The sequence below is a fragment of the Calliphora vicina genome, chromosome 5, assembly GCF_958450345.1.
Source record: "Calliphora vicina chromosome 5, idCalVici1.1, whole genome shotgun sequence".
NCBI lineage: Eukaryota > Metazoa > Arthropoda > Insecta > Diptera > Calliphoridae > Calliphora > Calliphora vicina.
The window spans coordinates 103,887,522-103,914,468 of record NC_088784.1 but is presented as its reverse complement, the minus strand read 5'-3'; the positions used below and the strand labels follow the sequence as shown (position 1 = coordinate 103,914,468).

General features: G+C 29.4%; 4 protein-coding genes across 4 annotated transcripts in view; 1 reads left to right on the top strand and 3 right to left on the bottom strand.

Annotated features, from left to right (window-relative positions):
* Positions 1–19,309, top strand: part of tor (torso) — a 50,199-nt gene extending 30,890 nt beyond the window's left edge. Inside the window, exons 7-16 of the mRNA XM_065513820.1 lie at positions 4,892–5,027; positions 5,563–5,702; positions 7,098–7,356; positions 7,510–7,681; positions 10,147–11,077; positions 11,243–11,337; positions 16,794–16,913; positions 17,098–17,235; positions 17,993–18,157; positions 18,751–19,309. Of these exons, the coding sequence (XP_065369892.1) occupies positions 4,892–5,027; positions 5,563–5,702; positions 7,098–7,356; positions 7,510–7,681; positions 10,147–11,077; positions 11,243–11,337; positions 16,794–16,913; positions 17,098–17,235; positions 17,993–18,157; positions 18,751–18,796 (2,202 nt within the window). The 3' untranslated portion in view covers positions 18,797–19,309. The remainder of the gene's footprint in view (positions 1–4,891; positions 5,028–5,562; positions 5,703–7,097; positions 7,357–7,509; positions 7,682–10,146; positions 11,078–11,242; positions 11,338–16,793; positions 16,914–17,097; positions 17,236–17,992; positions 18,158–18,750) is intronic.
* Positions 1–26,947, bottom strand: part of GstE12 (Glutathione S transferase E12) — a 213,940-nt gene that overhangs the window by 96,404 nt on the left and 90,589 nt on the right. The gene's annotated exons all lie outside the window — the stretch shown is intronic.
* Positions 21,091–26,145, bottom strand: Coq9 (ubiquinone biosynthesis protein COQ9, mitochondrial). The gene is made up of 4 exons (XM_065513288.1): positions 26,028–26,145; positions 22,119–22,801; positions 21,463–21,672; positions 21,091–21,395 (listed from the first exon to the last, which is right to left on the bottom strand). The coding sequence occupies exons 1-4, from the start codon at positions 26,086–26,088 to the stop codon at positions 21,357–21,359; spliced, it is 993 nt and encodes a 330-aa protein (XP_065369360.1). The 5' UTR covers positions 26,089–26,145; the 3' UTR covers positions 21,091–21,356.
* On the bottom strand, positions 23,790–25,732 carry LOC135959767 (glomulin). The gene has a single exon (XM_065510824.1). The coding sequence runs from the start codon at positions 25,659–25,661 to the stop codon at positions 23,790–23,792; it is 1,872 nt and encodes a 623-aa protein (XP_065366896.1). The 5' UTR covers positions 25,662–25,732.

The window sequence follows — 26,947 nt, the reverse complement described above, 5'->3', positions numbered from 1 at the left end:
AATTTGACCTTTGTTCAGGTCCATAAGTAGCAAATCGTTCAAAATTAAAGAAAACAATCAACTACAAAAATCTCAATAAACAACTTTCTAGAACATATGAACATTCTAGGAATGATTCTTAACACCGTTTAGGTAGGTCAATATAAGTTAGTAAGAAAAACTAAAGGAATTAAGTGTTTTGGGCCATAAACTATTAAATTATTATAAACTAAAGCATACTTTTAGGCAGCTTAAAAAACGTATTTCGATTTTTTCGAATTTAAAGTTTTTTGCAATTTTGATCATGACGATGAAGTTTTTTTGATTTTATATGTTCACAATTGTTGTTTTTCAAACTAGAATAAATTTCCAAAAACGGAAAAAAACATTTCTGTTAATTTAAACTAATTATGTTAAATAATTATATGTAAAATGCTTGTAAAAAATTACAAAAGTTATTGATATCTTGGAAATCTCCTTTCCCAAGATATCAATATTTCATTTCAACTGAACTCTGGCCAAACAATTTAAGAAACAGTATCTGATTTTAGTTGGGAACAATATTTTTGGGGACCACCCTCATATATATATTTAGTGTGTTATTATTAAATTATTTCTGATTAAATGCCACTTGAATTTAATTGCTTAATTACTTAATAAATACATATAAGTGTTTATTTCATATACATTAGAGCGACTCACTTCGATTGGAAATGAAAAAAGCGATTTTGTTGAAATAAACCTTGGTTTGTTTAATGATATTTCCCAAACGATTTTGATACTCATATTGAGTATGTTTGCAACATGTTGTCTACCAGATTGAATGTCCGATAACACGCGAACTAATACGAATATTTAAAATACAATTAAATATCCACTTCTTAAATCAAGTTAATTTTTAACTTTCAAAACAAGTAAGAGAGATATATTCAGCTGTGCAGAATCTTAAACAACATTTTTTTTTCCAAAGTTGTTTTTTTTTCATTTTTTGTAAAAAAAAATTTCGGATTGGTTTTTTTTTAAATTTAAATTTTTTTTTTTATTTTTTAATTTTTTTAAATATTTAGCGAAAAAACAACTTTTGTTGAAAAAAAATTCGGATTAAAAAATAATTTTTCGATTTTGACCCATTGTAGGTCCAACTTATTATGGTCTTATATACGTCGTTGCAAAGGTCTTTGAAATATCTATCATTAGATATCCATATTGTCTACATTAATGACTTAGTAATCCAGATATAGGTCAAAAATCGAGGTTGTCCTGGTTTTTTCCTTATATCTCAGCCATTGTGGACCGATTTTCTCGATTTTAAGTAGCATTCCGAGATATTGATGTATGAATGGTGTATGTAAGTTATTTGGGGGCTTCGGAAAGTTGATTTGAACAAACAGACCAAAAGAAAGACATGGCTTAATCCACTCCGCTATGTATAAGGATCCAGAATATATACAGCCCAATTATGAATAAAAATTCCCCGGGAGATTTTTCCCTTTTCCCATTTTTCCTATTCAAATTCAATAGGAACAAGTAAGAGTGCTATATTCGGCTGTGCCGAATCTTATATACCCTTCACCAAATTATACTTCAAAATTTTAAATATTTTTAGGTAAACAAAATTTAATTTTTTTTTCAGTTGCTTTTTGAATTTTTTGGAAAAAAAAATTTTCGATTGTTATTTAAATTTTTTTTTTTTAAATTTAAATTTTTTTTTTTTTTTTAATTTTAAAATTTTTTTTTTTAAATTTAAAAAGTTTTTTTTTTGTTTTTTCAATTTTTTTTTTTTTTAAAAAAAATTCGGGTTCAAAATTTTTTTTCCCAATTTTGACCCATTGTAGGTCCAACTTACTATGGTCTTATATACGTCGTTGCAAATGTCTTTGAAATATCTATCATTAGATATCCATATTGTCTATATTAATGTCTTAGTAATCCAGATATAGGTAAAAAAATAGGTCAAAAATCGAGGTTGTCTTGGTTTTTTCCTCATATCTCAGCCATTTGTGGACCGATTTTGCTGATTTTAAATAGCAAAATTCTCGAAAGCATGTCTGACAGAATTATTGAAGATTTGGATCCCGAAGATATCTGGGGTCTTCAGAAAACTGATTTCAACAGACAGACGGACAGACAGACAGACAGACGGACATGGCTTAATCGACTCCGCTATCTATAAGGATCCAGAATATATATACTTTATAGGGTCGGAAATGAAAAATGTAGAAATTACAAACGGAATGACAAACTTATATATACCCTTCTCACGAAGGTGAAGGGTATAAAAATGGGAATTTTTTATTCATAATTGGGCTGATATACTTTATAGGGTCGGAAAATTATATTGTGGAAATTACAAACGGAATGACAAACTTATATATATCTTTCTCACGAATGCGAAGGATATAAAAATAAATCATACAAATTGTGAAATATTTCAATATTAAGGACCATGCTGGACATGTCATTATACCGATAGATGGGACTTGAAAGGCTCTTTCAAATAATACTCCATATTTTAGATGTTGTTTTGGGAAGAAATTTTAATTTTTGCAAAACAAAAAACTTATAAATAAATCACTTATCACTAGACCCAATTTTGGGAAACATCATAAAACAAACCAAGGCCTTGCGAGTCCATCTAATGTATGCATGTAGTAGGAAATTTCTTTATAAGTTTTCTTCTTAAAGTTATAATACAATTATTTCTGCACCGATAAAACAGATTTGTTGTGAATTGATGTCAATCATATGATTCGATTATATCCATAGATCTATCAACAGAAAATAGTTGACACAGAAGAATTACGATTTAAATAACCAACTATAAATTGTTTCAGCCACAACTAGAGTTGTCTAACGGTTTTCGAATTATTCGAATACGCAGTTTTTTTAAAATTTTCGGTTTTTACAAAATTACGATTTTTGAGTTGTTTGTTGTCAGGAATTTTTCATCAAAATCGAATATTTTTGTTTTTATTTATTTTCAGATTTTATGCAAAATTTAGAAGCTCAGTTTAACATTAAAAGAAGTTGAAAAGGAATTTATATTGCAACAACTAACGACTTAAAACAAGATTTTGACATCAAATAAATTAATCCCACTTCAACTATCGTACCCTCAAATCCTTCAAATTGCATTTTCTTCATGAAATATTAATTAAAACGATTATGATTATATTCGGCTTTTACGAATCTTATATACCCTTCACCAAATTATACTTTAAAATAAAAATTTTAAATTATTTAATTTGAAAAAAAAGTTTAATTTTTTTTTAAATTTATTATTGAAATTTCAAGATTTTTTTCCAATTTTTTTTTTTTATATGTAAGTTATTTGGGGGCTACGAAAAGTTGATTTCAACATACAGACGGACAAATGAGCATGTCATGTTGATCAATAGTCGATTGGAAACTGAATGTAGAAGGTGTTTCCCATGAATTTTTGTATATTGTTACGTTTTAACCTTTTCAAAACGTTTGGTTTATTTTCTTTAAATAAACCGGATACTTTTGATTGCAAATAAAAGCCGTTTAGTAGTTTGAAAATGGTAACAACTCTTTATTTATTCAAATGTACAACAACAACAGAATTAAATAGTCACTCAATGTTTTTTGTATACACGTTTGTAAATTCTTAGAAATACAGACACAATTTATAATGTACACGAATTTACTTGAAAAAAACACAACACACTTTAAGGCACTCAGTTGATGTTTATTCGAAAAGCGTCTCTGATAAACTCACTCACGACTGCAACCTCTGCCACTATTTATAACACTGCCATCTGCACTCTAGATTGTTCTTTAACTGTCAAAATTCGAATATTCTAGATCTTACTGATACATACGCCATCTGTGGTGTACTTTCTACAATGTTCTTTAACTGAATATTCGAAATCGAATACAGCGTTGCCAACTTACGATCAAATCAGCTGAAAGCTTTTATTTAATAATTCCCACAGATATGTTACAGTTTGCTATTACAGCACTATTATTTGAAAGCATTATGCTACTTTTAAATCAGCCCTTAAAATCGTTATATTTGAATTCAAGTACAATTTTGTAACAATATATTGGCTATTTTTTTACTTTTACTCGAAAATTAATTCATTCGATTAATCGAATTCAATTGAAAAATGATATTCATTCGAATAAAAAACAAAAATTTTTCCTCGAATGTAAACCCTAATCGTTATACAGCATACATATATTTATTAAATTGAAATAGTAATTTTGTTTCCTGCTGATCTAATGTAATGAATGCCTATTCATTACTTCTTGAAGTGCCTACTTGTCTAAATGTGATTGAATTATCAAGCCTTTGTGTAGCATGAGTAATTCTTATTAAATTTATTATATTATATTCGTCTATTAAAGCATATTGTTATTTATTAATTTTTCAAAGTAGGACAACTGGTATGACACATTACTTTAAGCATAGATAAATACACATAGATCGGAAACTCTCCTGTCAAAGACCTAACTCAGTTGTCAATAACCAAAGTGGTATGAATGAATTAATAAAAAAAAAATTATGTGAAAACAAAAACAACACTCGTATATGTGACTATTTTGAGGGATTTCTTTGTTTGAGTTTTTTTTACTTTCCGGTCTATGTGTATTTCTCTATGAATATAAGTAACTCTAATTATTAGCTTTGTTCGAGTGCTTGCTTGTTTTTACTAATTTTACTAGTTTTGGAATATTTTTATAGAAAATTTAAACAGACAGAAAATTCCACATCCAATTAAAACTGTTAAAAATTTGAGAAAATATTTTCATAATTCAAATAACTTTGAGCTAACTTCTTGAGGTTTCTTACAAGTTTTTATTATATCCTGCACTTGCATTTTTTTACTTTTTGCTTACCTTGACATAGTTTTTCTCATTAAATGTATTTATTTCTTTGTTACAGGATATTCACAACATTTTTATACCGCAAATAACTTTCTATGGTGTTTTTTATGAAGTGAGCCTGTCAGCATACACGAGAGGAGGATATACGACGTCATCTCTAACGGATGTAATAAAAACAGTTGTACATATACCGGGTAATATGAATTAAGTATTATGAATACTGTGATATTGTAATATTGTTATTTTTAATTTTAATCAAGTACCTTTTAAATGATACCAATATTTTATATGCAAGAAATATTAATATAATATAAAAATCTTTAAAATGTACCTTTTCATCCTTTGATCCAGTTCATAAAATACTGAACCCTGTACAAAATTTTTGAGAAATGGTACCTTATAGAATAAATTAAACTATTTTTTTTTCTACAAAAATGTTTGTTTCATGTAAAATTTTGTTTAATCTTTATCTTGAAGTATACATACTATGATCGTCAAAAGTATGTAAACAACAGTGAATTATATTATTTTTTTAAGATAATGAAAAACATTGGAATTTGACCTAAACCTTTTTTAAATGGAACCTTTAAATGTTATTTGTTGGATGAATTTTATGCTTTTCATTGTCTTAAAAAAAATTAAATAATTCCATAGTGTTTACTTAATTTTGAGGCTCATAGTAGGTGATTTTGCTTTTGCATTATTTAATATTTTGTTTTTGGTTTTCAGAAAAAAATCCCTTTGTGAAATTGATTGCGGTCATATTAGCACCCATCTTTTGTGTTGCAATTTTATCTCTAACTATATTCATTATTTACCATCGCAGAGCAAAACTGAAACGTTACCAGAAGAGATGTAAATATTTTGAGGTGAGTTTTACCTTAACCTTTAAAATAAAATGAATTACTTATATGTACTTATAAAATACATAATACATAAGTTGGAAATTGATAGTAATAAATAATTATTTTAAGTATGGGCTAGTTATTGTCCTCTATCATATTAGATTACATCATATTCAGAGGCTATATATATAAATTACTTATAAATTATAATAGGTATGAAAGCACATCATTTACATTTAATTAAGAAATATTTAAATTAGTTATTTATATAATCCTATTATCAAAACAAATATACAGTAGTTGGAAGATTTAACAAATATTTAATTAATAGGTCACAATTAGAATTGTCAATTATTCGAGTTTTATTTTAATCGAATACAGGTTCATATTTTTTTTATTATTGAGTGATCGAGCAAATTTTAAAATTTCCTAAAAGCTTCATGAATTATCTAATACCATGTTCACACGACGGCATTATTCGTCATTCAAGCTCTCATTCGTCATTCAACCCCCAATTACGAACTGAATTACATGATTCGCCATACAAAATTTCAAGTGCGAATTACCTTGTTCGTACGTAATTCAGTTTGAATTACCTTATGAATTATGAACGAATGACTGTCATCTCTAATTTTTATCGATTATTTATGTATCAAAATCAGCTGCCCAAACAAAACAAAATAATAAAAAAGATTTTTGTATTAAATAAATAAATTAAAAGAAATAAAAAGTCTGATTAAAGTTAAATTCATTTGTAGAAGTAGCAGCTCTGCCATTCTTTCAGCCCATACCTCTAATAAAGCCCGCTCGCTGCCCAGGTCCCACTTGCTTGCACTTTTTCTTTTTTCTAATAATGAAAATAATAATTAAATTATATTTGTTTAATTTGTATTTGTAATAATGCTACAATTTTATGTTTTTACTTACCTTTTTTATCCATTGCCAAATTACAAATTTAAAATTCGCACCAAATAAACAAAATAAACAAAACATGTAAACAGAAGAAAAAAAACAAGAAGACGAAATAAATAAATGTCAAACTGAATTACGAATGTTGTCGTGTAAACAGGTTGATTCGCAATCGTAATTTAAAACGCGAATTAAGTAATTCAGACTGCCGTGGAAACATGGCATAACGGACAAAACTGGAGGTATTCCATTCGTCGGGCTTAATGTTCATGTTAGCAGCTTTGACAGTTAATATTGGCAGCACTGTGCTGCCAAGTATCCACTTATGACAATGTATACAAAAGCTGTTGGATGTGGAAACCGGTGTTAAAATCATTACATTCAAAATTGATAGGGCAATTTCGTAACAATATATTGATGTAAATTTTAATTTTATTTATTTAGTTATTGATGCCGTTATAAATAAGTAAATATTTTAAGCATTTTCTTATTTCTCATTTATCTCTCAAGGAACTTGAAAAGAAGGCCCCCATCGATCCCAATAACACTTTTGATTTTGCGGAAAATCTTAAGTCAAATCCCAACGGCTTAATATGCCAAGCAGAAGCACCAGAAAACATGCTGTTCGATGATGACATGGAAATTGATCGCAATGATTTAATTCTTTATCAAGTATTGGGTGAAGGTGCCTTTGGTTTGGTGAAACTTGGTTTATATAAAGACAATAAAGTGGGCACCACACAAGAAGTGGCAGTTAAAATGCTAAAAGGTAATTAATTAACATTAACCCCTATCGTAAGAATTTTTCCTTCTAAATGTTTTCCCTTTTCCCAAAATTGCAATCGTGAATAACTTTTCCCTTAAATTTTATTGTCTTGATGGTTTTTTAATAATTAATTTGATTTTTCAAATAATTTTCCAGATCATCCGTCTGCTGATGACATATATGCCTTTCGTCGTGAGATTGAAGTTATGAAATCTGTTGAAAAGCATCCCAACATTGTGGGTATAATTGGCCATTGTACACGTTTCAGCAATGATATGATGTTGGTTACAGAATACTGTAGTTTCGGCAATCTGTTGAATTTTTTAAGGTAAGTGTTGTCCCAATAAAATATGTACATGCATACGTGATTGAATTAATTTGTAAATATATATGTATTTTATTTATTGATTGAATTTAAAAATATTGTTATTTGAACCCTTTTTTATTTACATATTTATTTACATATCGTTTGCTTATTGTGCAAACAAACGTGTCAAGCCCACTTTTAATGAAATTTTTGGTTTTAATATACAAAAAGCTAGAATAAGTTTGCATAAACTAAGTTTAAAATTATTAAACTTCAAAATACGTAAATTTTTTAAGGACATGTATAATATTGATATTTATTATAATCTCAACGTTTGATATCAAAACGTTGCTCTATTGCATTTTGAGAACAACTTTAGTGGCAATAGAGACTGATAAAAATAAAGAAAATATATTTTAAGAAAATGTGATATATCCACGCACTTCATCCAAACTGCGATTCTTTATCATTATAAATCATAACAAATAAGATATAAGTCTGCATTGACAGATTTCAAAAATATTTAAAATCAAGAATTTTAGAACATTTTTGGTGTATCCTGTAATATTTGCACACTAAGCTAACCCCCTGTCTATACTTGACAAATATTTATTATAACAATTAATGACGTTTGCTGTCAAGACAAAGCTGTCTGTGCAAAAGCCCTAACAATTTTGTCATAACGAAGCAATAATACTAATAAATGGAGACTATACCTGCTAATTTTATATCTTGACAGACATTTTGAAGTTTATCATGATAAAAATTTATCTGGTACAGACAGGAGGTAAGGATAGGCATAAAAATGCATACAGGCATTACTTCAGGGTTTGAAGCAAGAAATAGTCACTCAGGGCTAAATACGGAGAATAGTGTGGATGAAGGAGCAATTTTTAGCCTAATTCATGGTTTTTTGCATTGTCCTGATGAAAAATAACTTTTTTCTTGGACAAATGTGATGTTTTTTTTTTCAAATCCTCATTAAATCGATCCAATAAGTTGGCATAATATTCGCCATTGATTATTTAACTTTTTCGAAGGTAGTCAATATGCAGTAGTATGGCTTTATTGGCTAACAAACCCATCATGGCCTTCTTTGACGCCGGTTTTGACTGTGTTGTGGTGTATCCACGGTTACGAATTGGCGCAAAAACTCGTCCATATGGCGGTTGAACAATGCCAAACAAAACACCCCTGCGAAGTTGTCACACGATTGCGTTTGTGGTCGATTGTTAGCGAAAAGCTTTCTCATACCCAAGTGATCATTCAAAATTGAAACCATTGAGCCATGTTAGATGCCAATATCTTTCACAGTCTCTCGCATTTTCAATCTCCGATCGGCCAACACCAGTTTTCAATTGTTTCGGGTGTAGAGACCTCAACTGGGCTACCAACGACTGCCGTTTCTAGGCACCGGAATCACCCGAGTTCACTCGGCCAAGGGCTCTAAACTCAGCAATCACTGCTGCTACAACAACAACAAACAGTAGTCGGACAGGGCAGGATCTGGCCTATAAAGCGGGTGAAGCAAATCTCATTTTAAATACTTTTTAACAGCTATTGCAATATTACGGTTTCATGTCTGGCCGTATATTCTGGGAGTTTTTCGGCAAATTCTCGCTTCAAACGAAAGTTCTATGTAATGCTCTGCTCAGATTTCAGTAGCTCACCAAAATACAGAGCATTACCTTAGCGCCATGGATATTTAGCTTTGGTGTCGATTCGTCTATTTGGCGGGGCTTTATCGTAATGAATCTATCTTTCATCGCATGTAATGATTCTTTTATAGCGTTCAAGCATCATTTTGGACATGCAAATCGTCTTTCAAGGCCTCTCTCGGCCTCAATTCGTATGGTACCCAATTTCCCTGCTTTTGGATGAATCCTGCGGCTCGCAAACGTTTTGAAATTGCTGCTTGAGTAGCTCCCAATGATTTTGCAAGCTCTTGTTAAGTTTGACAACAATCTTCTTGGAGTAATGCCTCCAATTCTTGATCTTCAAACTTTTTTGGCTGGCCTGGGCGATATTTGTCTTTTGTGTCAAAATCACCACTTCTGAACCGCACAAACCATCTCTCGCACGTTGAAACCGATGGAACACATTCCACAAAAGCTACAGTCCTGTGTTGATTTTTTCTAAATACCAATATTTTTAAGAGTTTTTTGCTCGTTAAAGTATTTTTCGGAAGTGGACCCTGTATTAGAGCTATGGTCAATTATGATTCGATCCGCACAACATTTTTTGGTGAGATTTATTTTTGTATACAACTTATTTGTGTGTGGATATCTATATAAATCCACGGAAAAACATTTATATGGAGGATAGGAGAAATAATGGACCGGTCGTTGGACCGAAATTAAATCGAAAGAATGTGATTCTGAGTCGATAGTTATATTGTAAGGAGGGTGTTAGACTAATATTTTTGGACATTAATCTGAGTATTGTATCTAAATTAAAATTAAAAATTTCATTATTTATTATTTTAGGGATGAATGGCATTTTTTGCATGAATTACAAATAAAAAGACAAAATTTAAGTGAAAAAATCGCTTATATTGAATTAAATCAAGGGGATACCAGCAGTCAGGAGTCCTCACCACAAATGCCCTCACGATACAGTATCAATAATTCGACAGAGTCTGTGGATGGGCATAGTCCTATATATAAACAGCAACTTGATGATATAGACCGTGTAAATGATTTGAGAAGTGATAGTGAGGATAATGATGATGATGATGATATTATTGAACGTTTTAAGACCAAATACAATGAAATAAATGCGGTCTCATCAACCACAAGTGGAATTAATAAATATAATGACAATGATACTAGTGAACACAAATCGATGTTTCAACGTGTTGAAGATTTAAATGAAACAGACATGGAAGTACCCACAACCACAAATACCAACTCCTCCTCCTTACCGCCTGCAACAGAGAATAAATCTTATGGTTACCATGGTTTTTGCACAAACTCTTGCAAATGCAATGTCGATGTGATTATTACAAATATTAATTCGACAGATACAGATAAACAAAACGAAAAACTAGATAGAATATTAGCTCAGCAGCAGCAGCAGCAAGATATAAAACTTTTAAGGACAAATTGCAGTGACACAACAATTGACATAAAAAACTGCGACTGCAAATCGAAAGATCAAAATCATGACAACTTTAAAAAATTAAATGGTGCTGTTGAGAATAAGTCATATTTTTCAATCTTCAAATCGAGCAAACCTCAAGAAAAAGCTGCATCACACAAAATCAAAACTAAAACAAAACTTAAAGCACCAAAGCCTCCTAAAACTCTACCAAATGGAAGTGATGACAATAAGGTGGTCGAAGTAAATCATTTCAGTCGTGTGCCGCTATCATGCGGAGATTTACTTAATATTGCTCGGCAGGTGGCTGTTGGCATGGTAATTATTCATAATTAATACTTAAAAGTTTTCGAATTTCAAGCAGTGTAAACTTTATATAAAACTGCAAGGATTTATAATTTGTAATGTACTCCTCGAAATTGAAAAAAACTTTATAATTTATTAAGTAAAAATCTTATAAATTTTTATATTCTTTTATTTAAGGAATTCTTGTCAAAGAACAAGGTTGTCCATCGCGATTTAGCAGCCCGTAATGTCCTAGTGGCCCCCGACAGAACTGTTAAAATAGCTGATTTTGGGTAAGTAAATCTTTAATTTATTAATTTCATTTTCTACTTAAATACATAAATATATAACCCGCTAACATTCGAAAATCGAATATATAAATAATGAAGAAGATAACACAGTAAGCTAACCAGAACATGTAATAAAATAACTGGCTCTAGAATGAGTGTAATCCGAACCATTTCTGATTCTTGAATAACAGCTTTGGGACTAATAATGTCACAATTAATTCTGGAACCCGTTCTCCAAAATGCTATTGTAATTCTAAAATATTTTTAGACTAGTTCTATAGATCACTTATTAATTTCGAGACAGCATTTCGACATCGGTTTCAAAAATAAAATCATTGAAGCAGTAAAGCAATGTTTCGAAAGAATTAATTCTAAATTCCATTTTCGAAATCAAAATAAAAATTTTGTCTTAAACATTATATTAATGATAGTCTTAATTCCTTTGTATGTCAAATGTATTAAATTAAGTTCATTCTTTATAAAATTAATTCCTTATGAAATCATTAAAATTTTCTTGAATTCAAATTCATAACAAAATATTTTTAAAAATGTATTGAATGATTAAATTTTTCTTTAATTTAAATCAGGGATTGCCATTTCATAGCACATTCTTATTCACTTTAAAAGAGCATAACAAATGTCTCATTTTTTTCAAGAAATTCATTAAGCATTGTTGTTGGTTTGTTTTTGGACGAATCATAGCAAACACACGCGTTTCAATTGCAATCAGCGTTGCCACAAAGAAAATATTTTTCCTACCAACATACACTCTAAAACCTACCAAATTCTGTCCTATTCTACCAAAAATTTAATTTTAAATAAATATAAGCATTTGATTATACAGGACAACAAAATCATTTTGTTGCTATTACATGTGGGTTTGTCATAATGCAATAAATCTGAACAATTTCTGCCGATTTCGATTTTTCATGATTTTTATAAAACAAAAAATTGGATATTTTTATATATTTTATATAAAAAATATATTTTTTTTTTTCAAAATTCAATGAATCGAAATAAGAAACATTACCTACCTACTCAGTTCTATGTATATCAAACAAAAAAGTAAAATTTTGTGAAAATGAGCGAATTCACTTAATTGTGAATAAATTCGAAAATAATTAATCGATTTTTATATATGTGTGTCGTTAAGTTGCTATTATATTAGGGTTTGTCATAAATTATGTTTTCGTTCTGCAGCAGCAGAACTATTTGGAAGTGAAAGTATATTAAAAATAAAATTACATATGTCACTATAACAGAGTTCATTGAATCCATCTTTAAGTGTGCTTACATTTTCCCGAACAAATTTATGCGAGCATTAATATCTAAAGATATATCACTTAGCCGAAGCAAATTTCATTATTTATGTGGGAGCAGTGATTTAAGATTGTTTTGAAGCATACAATTCAAAAACAGCTTCCATCTTTCTCCTGCAACCAATCATAAAGTTGAATCCACTCACTCCCAAATTTCCGCTTTGTTTTGCAACTTTATTCACTAAAAAAAAGTAAAATTATAGGTATTTTATTCATATTTATTTTCTATAATTGCCGTTTGATGTTTGGTTTTCTCCATCAGCATAAATTGCCAGTCTTGGAGTTTTTAACTATTAAATAAAATTGTAAAAAAAATAACTTTTTTGCGGCCTTTTGTTTAATAAATACAAGTGTTTGTTTACATTTAATTTGCACTGACACTATGATTTTGATGTTTTTCATATAAATGCAAAGATGTTATACATTTAACGGCGTTAAGTTCAATAATCTGGTTTTTCCAACTATTTTATTTCACACATGTTTTTTATTTGTTATCTTTAAATTTAAAAACTATAAATTTTAAAAATATTAATTGTATTTCCTACCAAAAAATTAAAAAAAATTGAACAAACCAACCAAACTACCATTCGTTGTACTTGTAAATAAAATCTACCACTTTTGGTCCAATTGGACCAAAGCAGCAACGTTGATTGCAATTGAACACAAAATAATAAAGTCAGAAATAAATAAAAAAATTGAGAGAATTTCGGCCGTATAATGTATCTTTTATTTCCTTAAAATTTAAATTACATTCATTTAATAAATTGGTTATATCTGGCAAAAATTCTAAATCCAAACATTCTTTATTTTGTTCTTATTTTAAGTGTTTGACATTATGTTTGCTGGGTAGCTCTCCCACCAATACAATGACAGTTTAAGTTTTGGCAATCCCTGATTTAAATCTATTACAAATAGGCTTTATTTTAATTCATTTTGTAAATTATTAAAAGCAGAACAAAAACATAACTGAATGAAGAAAAAATATTTTAATTCAATTTGTATTAAATTTGAATTAACAAAAATTTTATCATTCAATGGTTGAATGAATTCTGTTATGATTTAATTTCATGAATGAATGAATTATATTTAAATAAAATCCTTTGAATGAAGCTAAATAATTTGATGTTGGGAATGTATGGATGATATTCATGCTATGAAAAGTGTTTATATTCTAATTGTATTTTTTTATTGTGAAAGTTACATTATAATGAAAACAAGTAAGAGAGCTATATTCGGCTGTGCCGAATCTTATATACCCTTCACCAAATTATACTTTAAAATACAAATTTTAAATATTTTTAGATAAACGAAATCTAAAATTTTTTTTTTTCAAAATTTATTTCCAAAATTTTTTATCAAAATTAAATTTTTTCCCAAATTTGTTTTTGATTTTTTATTAAATTTATTAGTGAAAAAAATAGTTTTGGTACAAAAAAAAATCGGACTAAAAAATATTTTTCCCGATTTTGACCCATTGTAGTTCCAAATTACTATAACCTTGTATACATCGTTGCAATGGACTTTGAAAAAAAATAGATATCCATATTGTTTATGAGGGGCTTAGAGCACAAGGGGTTCAAGTGACTTATGTATAATAATGAGAAAAAAGAGGTTAAAGTTAATATACAACAAAAAATGTTAGATGCTATCTGGAATATTACTTTTTAATTAATAGAGATCCTGAGATATATTTTAATCTAACACAATAAAAAAAATACTATCTTTTACATACATATACAAATACCCCTTATGCTTTAAATTTTTTTTTCAAATTTTTGAATTACCTAATAAGAAAACCACATGGACTCAATTTTTTTATTAACATTTTATTAAAAAAAGCTTTTATGGTTCTTTGTTACATTTTTTAGTCGTCAGATTCCATGACATCATCAGACTAATATTCATCCTCACTTTGACTTACGATTCTTTCCGGAATTTCTTCCACTCTATTCATGGTAAATTGGTGGTATATAGCAAATAAGATCCTGTAGGTTCTTGAATTTCTGGAACATTATTGATTTGACACTGTTTTTTGGAGGAAGTTGTGGTAGTAACTAAACGGCTACACTTGTGCTATGAACTTATCTGAACTTCACTTACTAACTCCATATGTTAACTCAATTTGAGAAAAAATGGCACTTGAACCCCTTGTGCTTTAAGCCCCTCATATATAAAAGACTTAGTAATCCAGATATATGTAGATCAAAAATAGGCCAAAAGTCGAGGTTGTTCCGGTTTTTTACTTATATCTCAGCCATTTGTAGGCCGATTTTCTCGAAAGCATGTCTAACAGAATTATTGAAGATTTGGATCCCGAAGATATCTGGGGTCTTCAGAAAATTGATTTCAACAGACAGACGGACAGGCGGACATGGCTTAATCGACTCTGCTATCTATAAGGATCCAGAATATATACACCCCTATCGGCAATAACATGTGAAATTTTGTTCCCATGAAATATCCATTTCCCTCGAAGGGAAAATTGCTATCGGGAATATCACGATGAACTTTACATTCACAATAGTTGATTTTGTTCGTAGCAGCTGTTTATTGTTTACAAAATTCCATCTAAAAATTTCACAACAAGGGGAATTTTTTCACGTGAACAAAGTTGATGAACGAAAAAAGGAAAAGGGAAAATATTTCATGTGAAATATTGATATACTTTATAGGGTCGGAAATGAAAAATGTAGATATTACAAACGGAATGACAAACTTATATATACCCTTCTCACGAAGGTGAAGGGTATAATAATTGGGGTATTTACATGGTCTGCTATTAGTCATATTATCATAATGTCCTAATATATTATAATAGATGCTGTTGTCTATTAAACAAAAAAGTATTATTTAATGACAAAACAATAAACATAGTTCAAATAGTGTTATTAGTTTAGAACTTTTTTGTTTGAAACACAACAAAACCCAGTATGCAACATTTCGAGTCAGTTCTTTTTATCGAACTTATTTCGAATTAAAATCGAAAATATGAATTTATTATGATGCTCTATCCAATCTACATTTTTTAGAATATCGTATTTTAATATTTTATAGAATTGGCGAATAATGTTCGAGTTTTTTTTTAATGTCAAATTTAATTTTTGCACAAATTGACAAATTCATATACATACATATTATACTTTTGTCAATTTGTGAGAAAATAAAATTTTATTTCTTATCCTATCAATAACATATTAATAAAAATATAGTTTAACACGAAAAATGGATCAAAGACGTCTTAAAAGAAAAGCGCAGCCAATTATTGATGTTGTTTTTGACAATTCGAATCTCATAATCAGCAAACATCAGAAATATGTGCAGAGTTTATTGCATTTGAAAATGAAAACACATCTAACGCAACATTATTGGATAATAATAAAGGTATTGAATATGCATTATTTCAAGAAGAAATTGCTCGATGGTATAAAGTATACGAAATTGTTCATATATTTAATCGAAATCGAATCAATTTAGAACATTTTTAATACCGAAAAAGGTATAGTATATCGATAAAAAATTAGAATCAGAATAATAAATAATTTTCGACTCTTTATCGCTTTGCACTCTACTTAGGAAAACACGCACATTTTCGACATTATATCGAAGTCGATATCGATAAAATTTTACGAAAAAATGATTCATTTTCGACATAACTTCGAATCATTTTGCATACTGGGAAATTTGTTTAAACTATGATAATATATTAGGACATTATGACAATATGACCAAATAGTAGACCGTGTGAATACAAATATTTTTAGTAAGTTTTAATAATAATTTTAATAAAATAAAAACTGTTAGTTTAGTGGTTTCTTTTTTATTAACATTTATATGTATGTTACTATTTTTCGATCTCACTCCTTAGAAAATATCATCATCTAAATATTTTGTGATAAATTCTCAATTCATGGGACGTATGTATAATAACTGAGTTATAAGCAACAACAAAATTGTGACCTTTGACCTTCAATATCTCGATTGGTGTAGACCCGTTACTCGACTGTATTAATACTAGAGTTTTGTTCTCTTTTGTTCTTGACCGGGTTTTATTTTCTCTTCAACTAGTATTCTATGATCTGATTTTAATAGAATTTACATTTTTACAAATATTTCTAATACGATTTTTTTTTTATTCCACAGTTTAAGCCGTGACGTATACCAGGAAAACATGTATAAGAAAACGGGCAGTGGAAAATTACCTATTAAATGGTTAGCCTTAGAATCAATGACACATCAAGTTTACACTACCCAAAGTGATGTGTAAGTATTGACAAATCATTATACATAAATCTCTACATGATCTACATTTATGCTGATATTCACTACAAATGATTTTGAAAATGACTTCTCACAAAAATCGTTTATTTGTAGATATATATAGAACCATTTAAGAAACGATTATAAACTTATTTTTTTTCTATATTTTTTTTCTATATTTTTTAAGGTGGTCGTATGGCATTTTGTTATATGAAATTATAACACTGGGCGCAACACCTTATCCTTCAATATCCACAAATCGTTTATTGCATCTGTTGAAAAGTGGTTATCGCATGGAGAAACCAAAAGGTTGCAGCGAAGAATTGTAAGTATTGTACAATATTGTTACGTTTTAACCTTTTCAAAACGTTGATTTTTTTCCTTTAAATAAACCGGATACTTTTGATTGCAAATAAAAGCCGTTTAGTAGTTTGAAAATTGTAAAAACTCTTTATTTATTTAAAATGTACAACAACAGAATTAAATAGTCACTCAATGTTTTTTAATACACGTTTATAAATTCGCAGAAATACAGACACACTTTATAATGTACACGAATTCACTTGAAAAACACAACACACTTTAAGGCACTCAGTTGATGTTTATTCGAAAAGCGTCTCACTAACGACTGCAACCTCTGCCACTATTTATAACACTGCCATCTGCACTCTAGATTGCTCTTTAACTGTCTAGAGCTTTCTAATACATACGCCATCTGTGGTGTACTTTCTACAATGTTCTTTAACTGAATATTCGAATTCGAATATACGGTCGCAGCAAACAGCGTTGCCATACTTCGTTAAAATCGTTATATTTGAATTCAAGTACAATTTCGTAACAATATTATATTCCTGTCCATGTTCTGTATATCTGGTTATGAGAGTGGATATTTTGTAGTTTATTTGAATTTCTGGTGGTGCCTCATTTTCCATTACATTTCCTTTGCAAGAAACAATTGTATTTTTTATATTCACCTCCCTAAGATTTATAAAAGCTCTGATTTTGAAACGACTAATCATAAATTTGTTACTATTTACTATTTTACTAATTAAATGTTTGTTATTATTTATCTATTTAAATAGTTATGATTTAATGTATTCCTGTTGGAATGCCGAACCCATTGAGAGGCCAACATTTAATGGCATCATAGAGAAATTGGATGAGATGCTGCATTTTCTCGAGGACTCAAGAGATGCTCCAACAATTTATTCCGAAGTGGATAAAGATTTAAGTATCAAACAAGAGAGGTAGGTTTAAGAAACCACAAGACTGATACAGTACACTCGCGATAATATGAACTAATTAAAACCAGGCCAGTTCACATTTGCAAGATTGTTTATATTTGTGAATGGCATCTAATTCCCATCTACAGCTAGGGAAGTCCAAAAATTATTAAGCAGTTTAATTAGAATTTTGCCACTACACCCTGTTGATTTAGATTTCAACTCTGTGTAGATTGATAAAATACGTTAAAAAAAAAACAAAAATAAGCTGTTCATATTTCAAAAAGCTTTAAAATATGAACAGCTTAGTTCACTAAGTTCATATTTTAGAGTACCCTATGGAAGTAAAAAGTGTTCATATTTTGGGGTGTTCATATATTGAAGTCTTTATATTATCGCGAGTGCACTGTAATTCAATTTAATGGAATTTTTCTATAACGACTATAATCAGATCCACTTATAATTCTTTGATAATAACATCCATAGAACTAGTGTTCTTGGAAACCAGTTCGATGGAATATTATTGTGATTTTTAAGTAATTCTATAGAGTTTTAAAAATTTAGAAATTTTTTAAAAAAATTTGATCCAATAAAAATGTCTCTGTTTTTTATTCCAGCATACAAAATGTCTCCAGTGATGAATCGTATTTAAAACCTCTGTAAATATAGTTAGTTTAATGATAAAGTCTAATACTATTTATGTATGTATGTTTAAATGCATTTTAATTGAAAATTTATCTTAATTTTAGAACAATACTATATGAGTGTATGTATGTAAATTTTAATTATGTAAGTTTATAAAACGAAAACAAAATTGTTAAAAAAAAAAGTATCTAAATCATTGAAATGTTTAATTTAAATTATCTGTTAAGTATTTTGTATGTATTTAATAAATATTTTTAATTTAGATTTAAGGAAATTGTTTTAAATGTGTTTTTTTATAAATGTTATACATACTGTACCTATAGATATTTTTATGCATAAATATGTTATTATTATATAAATACATATTTACTTAGTATAAGAGCGAAGCAACGAAGTTCTTTGTTTTTTTTTAAAAAAAAATTAAATGACAAATGAAGAGATTAAGTTTTGAAAAAATCTTTTAGTTTCATTATTTTAAACATATGCAACAATAAAAAGAAGTGAAAGTGGTAATAATTTCTGAAGACTGTATCTGATTGTTTTTCAATATGTATGAATATGGACTTTAAGAGTAGATTTGATGTCAAACTTCATATACAAATATTTAATGCAAAAACACACATTCGAATTAATTAATTAATTCATTTTAAGCTTAATTCACTAAAATCTTAACTCAGATTTAAATAAAATAGCAGCAATACATTCCCAACAAAGTAAATTTATTAGCTTCATTCAGAGTTGAATTAATATAAATATGTATAACAAAATCTTTTCAACTTTTTAATATTTAAATTTATGTTAATGCAAATCTAATTCAAATTTAATGAAAATGTTTTTTCTTCATTCAATTTGTTTTGTTTTTGATCATTTACCCATAATCAAAATAACCAAGTTGTTTTAATTAAAATAAATCACTCAAACAAAAACAGTTATAAAAGGTTTTTTGTTTACATGGTTTTGTAGGAGCTTTATTATTTTTTGTGTTTTTTTAATGCCACAAAACTCTTTTATTCACATACAATAACAATTTTTAACAAATTCTAGAAAGAATATGATGAATATGAAGTAATGCAGTGCTGATATTGGTCGAAAAAGTAACAGAATTGCGAAATATTGTTCAAATTTAAATTGTTAAATTAACAGTTTGTAATTATACCCTTCAACATGAGTGGCAAGGTTATAGGCATAGGGTAAAATAGAGACAAGAGGGAATTGTCAAAAACCTAAGTCTGTTGTCAAAAACCTATCTCTTGCAGTGCTGATATGGGTCGAAAAAGTAACAGAATTGCGAAATATTCAGCCCAATTATGAATAAAAATTCCGAGGGAGTTTTTTTCCCTTTTCTCATTTTTCCTACTCAAATTCAATGGGAAAAAACTCCCGGGGAACAAACTCCCGCGGAATTTTTTATTCATAATTGGGCTGATTGTTCAAATTTAAATTGTTAAATTAACAGTTTGTAATTATACCCTTCAACATGAGAGGCAAGGTTATAGGCATAGGGTAACATAGAGACGAGACGGAATTGTCAAAAACCTAAGTCTGTTGTAAAAACCTATCTCTTGCAACAACAGACCCCAGATATCTTCGGGATCCAAATCTTCAATAATTCTGTCAGATATGCTTTCGAGAAGTTTGCTATTTAAAATCAGCAAAACCGGTCCACAAATGGCTGAAATATGAGGAAAAAACCAGGACAACCTCGATTTTTGACCTATTTTTTACCTATATCTGGATTACTAAGTCATTAATATAGACAATATGGATATCTAATGATAGATATTTCAAAGACATTTGCAATGACGTATATAAAACCATAGTAAGTTGGACCTACAATGGGTCAAAATCGGAAAAATATTTTTTAAACCGACTTTTTTTTCACCCGAAGTTTTTTTTTGCTAAATATTAAAAAAAATATTTAAAAAACAAAAAAAAAATTTTAAATTTAATAAAAAAAAAATTAAAAAAACAATTCCAAATTTTTTTTCCTAAAAATGGAACAACTGCAAAAAAAAAATTAATTTTGTTTACCTAAAAAAAATTTTAAAATTTTATTTTGAAGTATAATTTGGTGAATTTGGTTATAGCTCTCTTACTTGTTTACACTATAAAGTTCAATAACTAAGTGAGAATAATGATGTACAAAAGATACGCCATCTCTTAAAAAACCCGAATTTTTAAGTCATTTTGGGCTTATTAATTTTCTATACATTGTATTAAAAATTACATATGTTAGAAACTTCGATTTAAACTCAATTTTATTTTAATTAACATTTTTTTTTCATTTATTTACATTTCAAAAAAAATAAAAAGATTATTAACAAAAGCTTCACTCCATAAAGTAGGTACTTTAAAGTTAAAAAAAAGAAATATGTATATAAATGTAAATATAAAAATATTTTTGTTTCAAAAACGTTTTTAATAATTGTTAAACAAAAGAAGGGAAAAAAATAATATGAACAATATGAACTAGTAATGCCTCTTTGGACTGAGTTCGTACTTTTTTTTCTGACAAGATAAGCTAGGGAACTTCAATAAAAACAAGTTAAGCGTGGACATTCAATAAATAACTTAAAATCTAAGGTCTATTATAATTTAAACCCAAAATATTACGAGCCTGAAAGTAGAAAGAAACATTAAAAAATTAATAAATTAAAATATTGAACAGGTAACGTTAAACTTACTGTAATAAAGGCAGAGTTAAAAGAACTTTGGAATTTGTGTTTAACATCTTCGGTTTGTTGTAGTACCATTTGCAGTTGTACTGCTTCATCCATGCGATTTTGTAAAAATTCCCAGGTTTTAGTGTGTTGTGTTGAATCGTCCTGCATCATATACAGTTCGGTCATTTTCATTATTGTCGCCAAGCCGATGCGTCTGGTATACCAACCGATCTATATAAAACAATTATTATTCAGGTATGTGATAAAAAACGATTTAGATGCAAATATGATTTCAAAACGACAAAAGGTGTGATGTGTTTTTTTGAATCGTTTTGTCATATTAGATTCAAATTCCAATTCGCTTCAAAAGTATTTTATCGAAATTAAATTTTAACATTAATTAAGGTAAACAAATGCAGAGTTGCATATTTTGTTGTTTTTGCTATAAAATTTATATGGAATGAACCAAAAATTTAATATGAAATCAATCAAATTCATCACACATAAAATGGTTTTGAAATTGATTTCAGTTTTGAAAACGATCGTTTTTCATCACATGCCTGTTTATTACAGTAATTTTTGAGAGCGAGAAATAGAAAATAATATAAGATGACCTAACGACATAATAAAATGTACCACTCATGAAGAAATGTATAAAAATAAAACGTAAAACTTACATCAACCGAACGATCTCCAGAATAATAGCAAATATCATCGACTAGTGTCAGTACTTGTGCTAAAGCTGTTGAGGCATTCTGTGGCAGAGCAATCAAAGCCAATGCCTGTGGCCATTGACTCTTATAGGGTGTTATCATTTCCAAACGTAATCTAACAAAACGCACCAGAAACTCCAAGGGATTACTAATCTCTTTGGTGCCATTCTCTGTCTCCTGTTGCAGCATTTTCAAAAGTTCCTCATTGCATTTGCCATTGAAATAGGAAACTAAATCGAAACCTCCCTCTGGAAACATGCCATGCACCACACTGGGAAAACCAGTCTCTTCAGCACCCTGCACTATGGCATTGCGAGTCCAACCCAGCGTGGGTACATGTTGTAAGGCAGCCTCTAAGATTTTTGTACGTACAGCATCCAGTTTAGCTTTTTTCTCATCTTCCTCCTGTTGCGTTTTGGCCTTCTGCTGTTGTTCGAATTCTTCTTCGCGTTTCTCTTCTTTAGCTCTGAATTCGTCAATGCTTGAGGTTTCAGCATCTTTTGTAGATTTTGTGCAAAATGTTCGGTGGTCTAGTGGCTTTTGTAATTTAAAGGTCACATGCTGTTGTGTATGCTTTGTAGTTTCTTTATTCCAATTTTGTTGACTTTTTGCAGATGCTGTTGTTAGTGTCCGGCTTAGATTTACATCTAGACATAAATAGAGTTGAATACATTAGTTGAGATTTCTTAAAATATAATAATAAACTTAACACGACTTGTGTAGCTTGAATATTGATTTCGTTTGATTTCACACATGTCTGTTAATTGTTGATTTCTATTGGCTACTTTCGCATTGTTTGCAATGCAGTTGTTTTCATTAAATAATTAACAAATCTGGGGTTTTTTCTAGTTATTCGCATAAGAGAAGACAGATTGTTTAGAAATTATTTACGACTAAAAAGTGGATTAAAGGTTGAGTGAGTTGCAGTCATAAGAAGTATCAGATAAACTTCTATAAAACAACATTATAATAACACTGTCCAACACCATTATTAGTACAGAATAGCGACCATATATTTCTGAAAGGCATGTTGAGTAGATAATTTTTGTAGAATAAACTTATAGTCCAGCTGGTCTGGGTTTTTTTTTACAGTGGGTCAAAGCTTTAATTTTCTGATTTAATGGCGAATTATACTAAATGAAAAAAATGTTGTAAGTTAATGTCTGGAAGAGAATCCTTTTTGTCAGAGTTATATTGTGGAATTTTATGGGGAACATTTTTGTGAAAGATCTTAATCCACTAGCTCCTCCCTTATTTTGACAAAAACAAAAAATCCTTTCAAAAGGACATTTAAGGATTAAATATTCTACGAATATTTTTGCCGGAAAATTTAAGTGGGGGTCACCAAAGATACCAAATTCGTAAATAATATTGTTTACGCTTAATTAGCAAAATTACACGCCACTTGGGTTTCACATTCTTTAAATAAATTCTTTAAACATGTAAAAATTGGTCTCAAAGATCTACAATGCTTTCGAAAAGCAAAAGAATAAAATAATTATCGACCAATTCAACAGTTTTTACGCTATCTTGAAAAATTTAATTTTTTTTTATTTCCGGTATAACTAAAAATTACAAAACAATTTTTAATTTCTTTTAATTTTTTTTTTTATTTATAATTTTTCAGTTTTTTGTTCATAAATTTACATCCGTTTCGTTGTTACTAGCCGGTGCAGAGTTCTCCAAACACTCACAAGCCCTAGACAATAGACTTCGCATAAGATCGAATGTACAAAGATTTTGATTTAGAATACCAATTTGCTTCTCTCGATCGATTTGTAGATCCAACTTTGATTCTTTGTCATTTGCCACATCAATATCCAAAAGTTTAAGTTGATTTAAATTTGAACGATCCACGCCTTTTTCAACATTATGTAATTCCGCTTTGAAATGAGCCACCGACATGTCTAAAGCATTGCGTAAACTAGCCAAATACACTGATTCAATGTCCGTGGCAAAATTCCAAAAACCAGTGCGATTTTCCACATCTTTAAGGGCAAAATAACGTAAAGCATTAAGGGACGAAATGATTTTATCAGAATTTTCCAGAAGATCTGTTTCAACACCTTGTGGCAGGTGGCAAATGTGTTGTAGGAATAGGTAACGGAAATCATTGCCACAGAAAGTAGCAGGCAGTTCATTGGAATTTTTCAGAGCTTCAGCTACCAGATCTTTGTACAAAGTAGCTAAATAACCATTGAGGCCATGGTGATTTACAGACTTCATTAGATTCTTCAGTATCAAGTATTTGCCTTCATCCTCAAAGCTGTGGACATATTGACGCAAAATCTTTAATCCTAGTTGTCTCACTTGGGTATGTGCAGAGTAACCCACTAGGTTGCATAAAGTTAGACAAAACGATTTATGTATTTCCAATTCTAGCGAAGAAACTGGAATTAAGTGATGTTTTAGATTCTCTAGCAGTTTTTGTATGAGTAACAGAGATTTTTCATGTAACGCTGGCTCGTCCTGCAGCAATAATTCATAGTTCAAATACAAACATGATTCAAAAATATACAAGGGATGGTAAACTAATGGTACACGATCTATATCTATACGCTCCACAAACACCATATAATAGTAAATGGCCAAACAATCTAAAGGCAGTTTATCATCGATAAGAAAAATGTTGCAGGAACTCATTTCATGCACACCTTTTGCCTCATCTTTACGTCTTTTGAAACGGGCTCTACTCTCTACAAATGTTAAGAGACAAAGGGGATCTTGAATACAATTGGTGGCTCCCTGGGTAAGAGACTTAGCACACTGCAAGCCATAGGTGTTGGTTTTTCTTTCACCATCGTTAGTTAGATCCAAAAGTGATAGAGGTTTTCCCAAAAGTTCTATTAGAAAGCAACACAAAACATTGCGTCTAGTTATGCCTACATTACGAAAAAGTTCCTTTTCTTCTCTGGGTTTAGAGCACACAGCGCTTATGAGAGGATCATAGAACAAGCCCACAGTAATATAGTGCATTAAAAGACTTTGTATTTGATCATCTTGTTCCAAGAGACCTTGTTGTTTAGCATCGTAGCCCTCCTTTAAATAATCTGGCACTGGCAAAGTTTCCAAACGTGTATAAATTGAATTCAGACTCCATTCCAAGGCACGTGGTTTTTCATCTCCTTGTCGCAGCAGCACAATTTGTAGGGCTCTTAAAGCCGATGTAAACACATATTCACTTTTATTGTCCTCTATCAATTCTAACAGTTCTAGCAACAATTCCTCTACCGGTGCATGGGATGCTATTATTTTTAGCAATTCTTCGGCACAACCATACAATGACGCATTGTCTTTGTTAACTTTGTCATTGAGGTTTTCCAAACAAACATCATGATACAAATCCATTGCTATCTTGGGTAAATGTTGTAGATTACGTTCTGCTTCCTTGTTGTTGGTGAATAACAAGGCTACACCTTCATATTGCTGCTCCTTAATCAGCTGTTTGATTAAAGCCTTCAAGAGATCAGCATCCCCGTCAGCAACCGGCTTCATTAAATCACTCATTATTTATGTTTTTATTTTGTGTTGATCTCAATTAAATTAGCTCAAAAACTATTTCAATTAATCCCAATTATTTAATTTATCAGATTTTTATAAATTTTAACTAATAAGTTTTAGCACAAACTAAAAACAACTTTAATTTTAGATGACTGGTTAATACAAATTGGAAATGTCAATCCAATAAAAACAACACACATTTCGCTCTCTTAAGTTAAAAAAAAAGTGGCACCAAAAAACTTTCGTAATAGAATTGTCAAATCATAATTATTTTTTTCCTTTTTAGAACATGGTGAAATAGTTTTATAACTTATCTTAGCAATTTTAGTATTTAAATTCTGGCCTAAAAACATTGCAGTTTATAACACTTACTTTTATTATTTAAAATTTTTTGCAGTTTAATAAATCTATTTAAAGCGCTAAAATTTGCCATTATTTTGCTTGGATTTCTAATGTTTTTTTATAAGACTTTTCTACAAGTAGAGTAAATATAAACTAAATAAGAGTTTGACAGAAGAGAGCTTTTTTATTAGAAAAAAATCATAACAGAACAAAGAGAGTGGAAATCAGGGTTGTTCTTTAGCCACACAGTGTTGCATTTTAAAGTAGCATGAAAGACTGACTTAACATGAAACTAATGAAAAAAGTGAAAACCCGTTAAATTAGAATTTAAAATTAATTTGAAAGAATTTTTATTTATTTTAAAACAAGGTTAAGTACAGTCAACGGAGAAACCTCTGCTGCTAAAACAATAACAACAATCGATACACCTAAAATAGTCTTTCAGCTCAACTACCGTTATCTATAATCTATAGTTACCGTAATAACTGCAATTACTGATATTCTATAAATAATTGAAATTTTAAAATTACTAATTTTTGATGTTTATAATTGGGTTTAATGAAATCTACAAAATTTAAAATATGATAAAATACCACCTTTGCCAACCTACATACATATGTATAAGATTTTGTTAATCATTTAATTCAGTATGAAACTATCGTTATCATTAAAATACTGTTACATAAATAATCCAAATTAGTGTCTCCACAATCGTTTAACCGTTTCGAATCGGTAGCCAACCTTGATTTAAAGTGATATAATTTTAAAAAGTCAATCAAAATCATTCATATGTGCATTCCTCACTGCGATTCCAATCCAAATATGTAGTTTGTTTTTTGTGAAAGAAAAGCGAAAAGTTTAATTTTTTATATCTAGAACCTATAATTCACGTCGACAACATTCAATTTTCAAAGTTTATACTTAAAAAAATTAAACAACTGAAAAGTATA